Source organism: Habropoda laboriosa, unplaced genomic scaffold (genome assembly GCF_001263275.1).
Source record: "Habropoda laboriosa isolate 0110345459 unplaced genomic scaffold, ASM126327v1 scaffold64, whole genome shotgun sequence".
Taxonomy (NCBI): Eukaryota; Metazoa; Arthropoda; class Insecta; order Hymenoptera; family Apidae; genus Habropoda; species Habropoda laboriosa.
Window position 1 is genome coordinate 319576 of NW_017100183.1, and position 10094 is coordinate 329669.

General features: G+C 48.5%; 3 protein-coding genes across 5 annotated transcripts; all 3 read right to left on the reverse strand.

The window, feature by feature from the left end:
• Positions 1-708: 708 nt before the first annotated feature.
• LOC108579127 (nucleolar protein 9) lies at positions 709-2600 on the reverse strand. The gene has a single exon (XM_017942577.1). It carries the CDS (start codon positions 2518-2520, stop codon positions 709-711), a length of 1812 nt encoding a protein of 603 aa, XP_017798066.1. The 5' UTR covers positions 2521-2600.
• Positions 2601-2761: 161 nt separating this feature from the next.
• Positions 2762-10088, reverse strand: LOC108579296 (anaphase-promoting complex subunit 11-like). 3 transcript variants are annotated; one of them, XM_017942805.1, is made up of 4 exons: positions 10041-10088; positions 9695-9814; positions 8998-9161; positions 3696-3765 (listed from the first exon to the last, which is right to left on the reverse strand). In XM_017942805.1, the coding sequence occupies exons 1-3, from the start codon at positions 10057-10059 to the stop codon at positions 9046-9048; spliced, it is 255 nt and encodes an 84-aa protein (XP_017798294.1). In that variant the 5' UTR covers positions 10060-10088; the 3' UTR covers positions 3696-3765; positions 8998-9045. The 3 variants fall into 3 exon arrangements, with proteins under 3 accessions (XP_017798292.1, XP_017798294.1, XP_017798293.1); XM_017942804.1 differs by lacking the exon at positions 3696-3765 and adding an exon at positions 4949-5022; XM_017942803.1 differs by lacking the exons at positions 9695-9814; positions 10041-10088 and adding an exon at positions 4788-5022 and having other exon boundaries at positions 2762-3765; positions 8998-9076.
• LOC108579295 (cleavage and polyadenylation specificity factor subunit 6-like) lies at positions 5302-6760 on the reverse strand. The gene has a single exon (XM_017942801.1). The coding sequence runs from the start codon at positions 6217-6219 to the stop codon at positions 5302-5304; it is 918 nt and encodes a 305-aa protein (XP_017798290.1). The 5' UTR covers positions 6220-6760.
• Positions 10089-10094: the final 6 nt, after the last annotated feature.

Here is a 10094-nt window from a genome sequence, read left to right on the forward strand (position 1 = left end):
ACGTGTACATATACATATATCGAGTCGTAGAGGAGTCCGATAAGCAATAACCGCTTAGCATCGCGTTAATATCGACACCTCGTACGGCGAAGAAAGATCGGCAAATATGATAGAAATGAATAGATGAACCAAGGTAATGCCGCCCAAAGAGCAAGCGATCCGATTTTCTTCTTAGTCAATCTGATAGATTGGATGTGATCGCGACGAAGCAACGTGACGAAAGTCGCTACAACCTTTTATTCTAGGAAATACGCGTCACGGATGCGCTTACGATCGTTACCACGTTTACAAGTCTAGTCATTATCGAAAGCTGAAACGAGTTTATCGGTCGCGCGTGTTAGCAGACTTTGCTCAAATCTAGATTACGAATCGTTGTATGTTTTTCTAGCTACGTTACGTTGCAAGGATGTACGATGGATTCTGTGAATTGTATTTATGAATTTCCGAAATACATTATTATTCTATGTCGTAAGGCTAAAACAGTAACGACAATCGCAACAACTCCCTTTTCTCTCCGACGCGACACTTTTTAACGTATAGTACAATATATGTATGTATATCTGTACGTGTGTTTATTATTATTCGTCGGCGCGCATGCGCACGTACAACGCGCATGCGCGTGCACACGCGCACGTCTCTTCGCGTCTAACGTCTTTCAGTTTTATGTAGAATTACGCGTTCAATTGAGAAAAATTCTCGGGAAAAGTCTCACGTCTCTTTTTTCTTCGAGTCTCCTCCTATTATAGTGGCGAAAAGAGCTCGCGTCTTTTCTTCCTTTCCTATCGCTTCTGTCCAATCTTTCTTATTTCTCGCAAACAACGAAACGTTTAATTTGTTCGTTATGATTTGTCCAGATTTCGTGGAACGCAGAGATTCTCCGACAGCTGCTAATTCTTCCACGATTAAAATCTTCTGATTGATACGCGCCCATTGCCACATTTTATCCAAGCTTCTAGAGCCATGGGTACTGCGAGCCAATCGAGCCCAGTATCCTTTTAATTTCTTGCCGAGCTTTTCCCTGCTCTTCTCACCGACGTATTTACTGTCCATAAAAGCGTCTACGATACGACTTCCTTTCGGATCTTCAAACATGCGCACCAGTTCCTCTGCGTCTGTTTCCAACAAGGAATTAACCACTTTTATCGGTTTGTTAAAGTTAAGAATAGCTTGTACTATCAAACTTCCGTGCAAGCTAATCAAACTCTTCGAATCGTTCTCTTTCCGTTCACTTTCCAACTGCTGGACCGTTTTCAGGCAAGCTATACACGCCACGACTTGATGCTGTTGCTCCTTCTCCTTTACCTCGCAACCAAGAGCTTTCAAAAGTTCGGTTACGAATGCCCCCTGTTTTATCTGCAACTTTAAGCTCGCGTTCGCCACGCTGGCTAAAACACCGGTATAACCGCTCTCGAGAATTTCTGGGAAATACGTGGATACTTGGTCGAATATTCGTTCAAAGTCTTCTTTTACGGAACAGTGATCCAATAAACGTTGCACGCTAAAGTTCGTACTTCGCGTCACCGACAGTTGCTTGAAACGATGCGAAAAGTATCCCTCGTAAATTTTACAGAGGGATTTTTCATCAGCTACAGCCAAACAAACCTCCAGCAGTCTGATAGAAGATTCTGCGTCGAAGATGCTCGACAGCTGTTGCTCTTTCCCAGGTTTGAAACATTCGTTTGTAATTTTTTTTACGTACGCCTCCACCATTTCCGGGAAGACATCCTTCAAAGAGTACAAAGCGCTTTGCAACAATCCAGATGTAAGCTCGTCTTGGCCAAACTCGACAAATCGAGGCCACTTGTACAGTCTGTTGCACGTTGCAAACAACAAATCTTTAAAGTCTCCTGCGACCGGCCGCCTTTTGCCGAAAGCCAGCTTGGTTTTATCGTTTCTGTTAGGTTTATCTATCAAACCGCCGAGACACTCGATCACTGTTCTCAAAAGATGATTCGCGTACGTGTCGAATACAAATTCCTCTATATTGTTGATAAAGTATTTGCTCAATTTCAACACGATACCGTTGTACGAGCTTACTTCTGATTCCTTAACCTCTACGTTCGCATCTACGCTTTGTTCCGCCTTCGATTCCGGAGGTGGACCTCTGTTTGCCCTATCCGCGCAAACTACCACGATCTTTTGCAAAACGTGACTAGCAAATCTGTCGCTACTGAGCGGTCGTAACGAAGGTCCAAAAGCGTCGACTAACCTCTGAATCGTTTCTAAATTCGCGTACGTTAACAGCGAATCCAATATCCTGGAGCCAACCTGGTTTCGGGCGTACTCGATTTCACGGCCAGTGGTTTCCACGTACACGTTATTCACGAATAACAACTTTTCCTCGGCAGTGGGGAAATCGGTTTTCATCAATTCCAGGATACGCACCATGTACTGATAAGTGTCCGAATCTACGTCGGATCCGTGATATCTTCGTCGTGCAAGTTTCTTCGCCATCTGAATGTGAGATCGTTTCTTCTTTCTTTTCTTACCCCTTTCGTCGTTTTCGTGCTCGTTGGACATTGTGCAGGATAATTTTTCGACTTTACACCGAAGTTAATCGTACATAACCTCGTTACCCGCGTCGGTACACGTGACAAACAGACGACAAGTGGTGCCATCTATGGTTAGATGTGAAAATGGCGAATCAACGACGGGTACGACATCTCGTCTTCTCCTGATTAGCAGAATTAAAAATGTTTCTTAATTAATTTATCGTTGAGAGTAATAAAATGTCCAAGTAGAACGACGTCATTTTTCCGTATCTTTCGTTCATTCCTTTATTCTTTTACACACTCGAATTAAACTACATAAATCTTTGTAAGTCGTACCGTAATTCGAGGATTCGAATGGTCTGGTTGATCGATCGGTGCGTCGTCTGTTCGTGCATTTCAACGAGAAAGAAAATCTCTGCAGTGGACGTAACAGCGGATAAGCGTGGAAGAGACAAGAACTTTCGAACGCGGTTCTTTGGAACTCACTAGCCGTTTTTCGTTCCGTACGGTCGGATCTTGAGTAACTTCCGTCTTTTCAACCAATGATCGCGGAAAAATCTTAATTAGCGCAAACGAATATCTATCGTAGTTAATCAAAGGCCCCTTCGACTGGTATCACAAATTGAGAGAAGAGCGTGTTGAATTAAAGTAGTTCTCATCGAGGACAATAAACCTTTTTCCTTATCTAATAAGAAAGATATATATACTATATGCACGTATAGACAGAGAAAGAGAGGATCGTTGTTCTTCTGGATTGACATCGATAGTTTTGATGGGTGAACGAATATCGCGCGTGATTGAAACAGGTGATCTACCGATCGTTCGCGATAAGATCACGTATTAGAAGGATAGAATTTTACACAGGTACCTTTGAGCATCGACAAGTGTTTCCACAAGGATGCGTTCTGATAACGCGTAAGAGTTTACGATCGCGTGGTAAGAGAAACGGCTTGGAAAGCGTTTGGAAGGTGCGCGTTCGTGGATGCACACGTCAAACTGCTCCGTATTCTTCGCTAGACGGTGATTCGTCGCTAGGAGGTGGCCTAGGTCTCGGTGGTCTAGGTGGTCTGTGAAGATGCACACCGGGTGCCGGTCTTCTCGGAGGTGGCGGTGGATGGTTTCCGTAGGAGGTGTCGTCTCCTTCTTCGCTGCTCGGCGACGGCGACGGTGCTCTGTCTTCTTGCTCTTGCAAAAGCTGGCGAAATTCTTGGATAGATTCGTTGAGAGACCAAAGTTGAGCGAGCAAAGAGAGATCCAGTTGTCTAAGTCCGAACTGCAAAGTAACATTCGTCGACGATTGAAAAAGGCAAATGGTATATAACGGAGTGGAAAGTGTTTAGAAGCGACAGAGAAATTGTTCGGTACGGTCAGCGACCGATGAACAAACGTCGCATAGTGCTCGTCGACCCGAACGAACGAACGAACGAACGAACGAACGAAACGCATTCACTTTTAGCCTGCGGTTGCCAAGGTAAGCGCCACACACATAATACAGAGAGTTGGAGGAGATTTACGAGAAGTGAAACGATGTGTTTCCAAGCGAGTAGCGACTCGCTGGCCGTGGGAATGAAGGAAGAGGGAGCGAGTTACGTAGAAGAGGCAAAATGAGAATGGAAATGAGAGGTGTCGGCGTACACCGAGAAGGAGGGTGCAGAAGAAGAGAGGAGGAGAGGAGAGACGAACGAGCAGAGGTAGGAAGGAACGAAGGTGAAAGAGAGCGGCCAGAAAAGGTGGCGAGAAGTGGAGGGAGAGTCACGCCTGAGGGAATGCAGCGTGGGAGCGGCTGTGCCAGTTCGCTTCGTGTCTGGATTGACTATTAAACTATTAAGCCTAACTTTCCAGCGAACTATGTTTCAGTAGACGCCGATCGATATTTATCGTATACATATGTATGTATATCGTAATTAGAAGCGAGATGCGCGATACAGATCCGATGGAATTTAGCTCTCTGCTGGCAACCTCCTATGTAAGAGTACAAAGGAAGAAACGATGCTGGATAAAAGAGAATAAAAAGTTGCACTGTACGAGATGGAGCTATGTCGTGTTTTTTCACATTGTCACAATTACAAAGCTCGAATGATGACCTTCCGCCGTTAGAAACGTTGCGTTGTGACGCGCAAATCCGCGTGTGGAATTTTCCTGTCGAATCGTAAACGGGTACAGTTGGTAGGGGCAAGGATGACTAAGAGAGCCTACCGAAGCATCTACTGCCTCTGCGATGACGCGGATTACATTTATATTCGATCGATATTTCGTAGGGTCGGGAGCGGTGTCGCGGGATAAACGAAATATCACCATTTCTCTCCTCAATATAGCCAGCTGAGTATCCAGCGTGGTGAGCTGTCTGGCAGGTGGTGATGGCCTCTGCATCGTAGTTTTACCGCCTCTGTGGGTTTTACTGGAAGATCTGGTGGGCGGTGGTGGTGGTTCGCAACCCTCGCAACGTCCACCGCTCAAATTGAATCCGCTGAGGCTTCTCGGTAAAGGTGGCAGTCCTTGCAGGGAAGACATAGCAATCCTCTCTTGTATGCTGAAAAAGGCGACAGTACACCGTTATGCAGTTAAACTCTTCTACTCTTCTTCTCTTCGTCGATCCTGACGAAGAAAAGAAAGCTCGGTTGTTTCGCGCGCGAACAACGGCAAAGTAGGTTAGCGGGTAAAGAAGCAAATTAGAAACGAGAAGATACCGATGATATTGCGCGCGGGGAGAAAAGAAAAGCGCAACGCGGAGCGCATCCGGTATCCTGTATTTCTGTGTGTTTGGTCACGCGATTAAATCGCGAGTGTTGTATCGACACTTGCCACCGATCTACCTCGGGACATTAGGATCGCCGACTTTCTCGTTCTCGCAACGATCGAGCCCCCCGTTGATCACTCGATCCTCCTCGAGAATGTTGTCGTCCTCGCCGGACAGCCTGATCTGCGTGGACGAATACCGAACACCGGCTTCCAACCAATCTTGTCGATGAATATTCTCGTTGTCGTTGTCGTTGTCGTTGTCGTTGTCTTTGTCCCTGTCCCTGTGGTCGTCTTGCTCGTTCGATCCTCCTTTACGGTCTGTTTCGTCCACAACCACCACCGTGGCACGGTCGACGCTCGAAACGGACTCGGCGGCGTCTTCTCTCGCGATTCTGTCCACCGCAGCGTTCACGGAGGATTCGGTAGTCGGCGAAGGTTCGTCGATATCGTCGTCGAGACGTTGGTTCGCGTCGATGCGTAGATCGTCGGCGAGGCTGGACAGGGCATGTTCGAGCACCGCGGTGGAATCCCCTTGGTGCGAAGTCGAACGTTGCTGTTGGTGGCGATGGTGCAGGTGGTGTAGAGACGCGGTGAAAGAAACGGCATCGCTCGATTCGCTGGAATTTGCCCGATGTTCCTGATCAGCCGCGGCACGGTGCCGCCTTTCCCGCGGATTTCCACGCCGATCGTGCTCGTCCGCCGCGCGCCTTTCACTCGCGCCGGCTCGAAGAGGAGCGGGCTCGAGGAGGCCGATTTCCTTCGGCGGTGGCACCGACTCCTTGATCGACTCGTAGACGACCGTTCTGCCAGGGGCCGGGCACACCTGTTCCCGATCCGATCTCCACGGTTTCGTGTTGGGCGGTGGCGGGGCCTGCCTGGTGGGACAGGGCGGCCTTGGAGATCTTTTAAGGGCCTCCGCGACCACCTGCCGACTCGGTCGCGGCGGTACCGGCGGTGGGTGAGGCCTCTGCGTCGCTGCCAGCTGCATTTTTTTCTCTTTCTCTCCTGTATATTTACACACCTACCTTCCGAGCATCCATCGATTTTAATCGACGTGACGCACCGTCTGAATCAACCTCTCGATTATCGCAACACCGCGCCGTGCCGTGCCGTGCCGTGCCGCGCCGCGCCGCATCTACAGCGATAAACCGAATACACGAGTGCACCTTCGTCGTCGTCGTTACTAATATATCACGGATTGAAACGAAGCGATTGCATCGTCGTTACGTCTATGCGTGGCGCGCGTGTGTACGTGTTCCACGCGCCTCGATCTTTGTCACGCGATTGCACCGAGTTTTACGTTCACGTTGAACGAGTACTTTTTCCACTGTGCGCACACGCACACACGCACAGGCACGCGCACCTTTGTCCCTACCGCCGTAGTAGACTATGTTTTCTTTTGCTCCGGTTCGAAAAGAGCAAGCACTGGAGGAAAAATTGCGCACTCGCGCACTCGCGCACCGACTCGTTGTATTATCGGTGGTAAACACGCGACGTTTCGAAAGACGTTGACGAACGGAGGGAAGAGCGAAACAACGTTGTTCGGTGGGTGGGCGAGGCGAGGCGAGGGACGGGACGAGAAGAGACGACGACACGTTAGACCGGCGAGGACTCGGTTGAAGAAACTCGGTCCGCTATCGTCTCTATCCTCTGCCCCCTGACCCCTTTCCCCTCGTTCGGTTCATCGTGTGGTCCACCGCGGCAGCGCGTCCTCCTCTCTCTCGCTCTCTCTCGCTCTCTTTCGCTCTCTTTCTCTCTCTGTTACCCGTTGAACGGACCGCCGCCAACTGACTTCGCGATCCCACAAACATCCTTCGCGTTCAACAGACCACGTGACTCGCTCTGGCTCCAGCTCTAGCCCGAGTTCTCGGGGCATCAGGTAGGCAGCAGGCAGTCGACGTGCTGCTACGTCCAGCCTTTACCCCTCCCTCGACTGCCGTCCTGTACGTGTGTTTGCAGCCAGGTATAGGACGCGCTGCGGAGGTATAGTCGCTCGAAGGAATGCAGCGGGATCGCGAGCACTTTCAACGCGGATCAAAGCAAAGTTGAAACGTTCGAACGGGTGCTTATCGAAACGTCGAAATAATTTCAGCCTGGGAACGCGGGCATTTGTGCTTGTAGGAATTGCGAACGACATCGAACACGATACGGTAATTCCTCGGTGAAGAGATTTACCGTACAGAAAGGAAGGTTAGGTAACCGGTGCGAACGTTCGAAGAGAGGTTCGAATCCATCGTTACTCGCAGCGAGTGCGCGCCTATGCGATGCGAGGAGAGGGAAATCACGGGGAGGGGAAGGGGGAGCGTTAAAAGCAGGACGAGAGTGTGTGTGTGTGTGCAGGCGCGCGATTACGCGTTCCTCGCAAGGGAGAGGATGGATAAGACGGGAACACAAGCGAATAGGGAGGAAAGGAGAGGCAAAGAAAGATACAGGAAGAATCTAGTGCAACGCACAAAGAGAGAGGGAGAGAGTGGATGAATGGGAACCGTTGGAGAGAATTCTCGTTACTGTTTCGTTAGAAATCCTCGATCGAGATGAATGCAGGGCACGGGAGAAAATAAGCACCGGAAAGATACGTCCTTGTGGTTGTTTCACGGTGATATCGCGTGAAATAAAATAACCGGCGGACTAGAGATGCGGAAGAAAGGAAAAGGCAACGAGTGCCGGCTGGTAAGAAGGAGAATTAAGTCTCTCCTCGGCTTGTTCCCTGCGAACTAGCTCGCCAGCTGACGATAGGGTGAACCAAAGACGCGCGTTTTCGAAAATTTCTTCCCTTCTTTAAACTTTCACGTGTTACGTTTACGTTGCATCGGTGTACCTGGTTCGAGACGCGTACGAATGTACGTTTAAATTTCGTTTACACTCTGTTTCTCGACAAGTAGACAAGAGCTACTTGTTCTACTTTCACCTTATTTCTTCCGCACGGGGTCCGAATCGACGCGTTTGCATTGTCGCGGTATACCGTTGAGGAAAAGGAATCGCTAATTCTTCGCGTCGGTCGCGTCGGAGTTGAGACCGAGAACCCAGCGATGTACGTAACGACGACACGTCGAGAAGAAACGAATGGACCGATAAATAGGTGAAGCTTTTGCGATTCGCAGCTGCATTCGATAACGAACCAAGGTTCCTGGTACGGTAAATTGGTTGAAAAGCTTGGCAAAAGCTTGGCAAAAAATTGCAGAAGCGTGAATCGAATGGCGTTAGATAACGCGGGATCGCGCGATCACCGCTCGTACAATACAGTTACGTAAGCGCGCGCTACGAGAATCACGTTGTCCCGCGTTCAAGTCGCACCGTTACCTTTGCTATTTACCGCATAAACTATATAGTATTGCGTTACGTTCCAATTAAATATCTCCTCGAATATCTTAGTTTTCTTCAATCGCTGACAAATTTGCCGAATCGTCGAGAGTTCGTGTACGCTCGTGGATACCGCTCGACGCTATCCCCCCCCCATCCTTTGTCGATCGTTTTCGCAGTCTGTTATATTCGTCGAGACGTATCGTCGAACTATGATCGATTAGTCGCAAAGTTTCGAGACACGCACCTCCTTTTAAACGAACTTTACGGAGTAAAACCGAAGTCGTAGTAGTGAGTCAAAGATGGATAACCGGTAGATCGTCGCAAAGAGGCTTAAACAAACGGAGAGCAATGTACGCAACGTGAAGTGCGAATTATCGACGCATTTCTGATCAACCGAGGCAATTTCACGTGAAACGAATTGTCCCGGTGCACGCACGACGGCGTGCATAGAGAGCGTTAATACCTGATTATTCGTTGTGTGCTGACACCTGCGGGACCATCGGGAAATCAACTACTCCTTGAACTTCCATTCTTGACGACACATCGGACACAGGTGACTGGTTTGCTGGGAATGCAGCCACTTCATGATGCAGTGTATGTGGAAGCAATGCGAACATTGGCCCCAGACTGGAACATCATCGATACGTGTATTACGAATGATACGTTCCTTCCTCGGTTAACCGACTAGACACGCGCACACCTTGTTCTGTAGTTAACGACCGTTCACCGGAGACACTTTGTTGCGTTTACGTTGACACGCACGAGTACGCGCGCGTCGGAACGTGGGATGTCGTTTTGTACGGAGTGCGAGGGATCCGTTCGTTTCGTTCGGCACAACGATCGATATTCGCGTTTGTAGCTGCGCAGACGCCGTCGCGGTATTTTACAAGCGCGGCATTTCTTCCTGCTTTGTCGAATACGCGCCACAAATTATACGCTAGTTCCTGCAGTTTTATCTTATTCCTAAGATATCTCTACTCCGTTCTTGCTACTAATTTCAAGTTTCAAACTTTGGAAAAACGAAGACGACGATACGACAAGCTGACTACGATCGTTAACTGCGACGTTTCGTTGTCGCGTTCTTCTTCCCTTTTCGAGTCGTAAATCTTGTACATTTTATCGAGCAAGCTTCCCGAATCGAGATGTCAAACTGACTTTACCTAAGGGACAATCGTCTCCAGGAATTTTGCAGTCTGGACAACTTGCGTCGAAAGGCATCCTACATATTCCGCAATTGTCGTCGTTCGCTATCCACCGCCAGGTGGCAACACCAGTCCATCCTATAAAAAAGTACTTAGGACAATTGTTTATCTTTATACGTTACGATTCGTGACTCAAACGTACGTATGTATGTATTATGGCGAAATGTAACTGAAAAGTTTAGATATCGGGGCCGTATGATACCACAGAATTCCTGCTTGTTAATTCGCGCGTGTTATTCTCCGGTAGAAAGATGAACGAAATACGTGTGAAAGGATAGTTGACAATACCGGTTTAACTACTCACTTTTTATCGTGATTTTCATTTTTCGATGCGTAGAAAGAGAAATCAAATAGATTA

Coding starts and splice junctions, on each gene's coding strand:
- LOC108579296 (XM_017942803.1), bottom strand. CDS start 5,003: ATGTCTTCCCTGCAAGGACTGCCACCTTTACCGAGAAGCCTCAGCGGA. Junction 3,766..4,787: donor CTATATTGAGGAGAGAAATG/GTGATATTTCGT, acceptor GTTACTTTGCAG/TTCGGACTTAGACAACTGGA.
- LOC108579295 (XM_017942801.1), bottom strand. CDS start 6,219: ATGCAGCTGGCAGCGACGCAGAGGCCTCACCCACCGCCGGTACCGCCG.
- LOC108579127 (XM_017942577.1), bottom strand. CDS start 2,520: ATGTCCAACGAGCACGAAAACGACGAAAGGGGTAAGAAAAGAAAGAAG.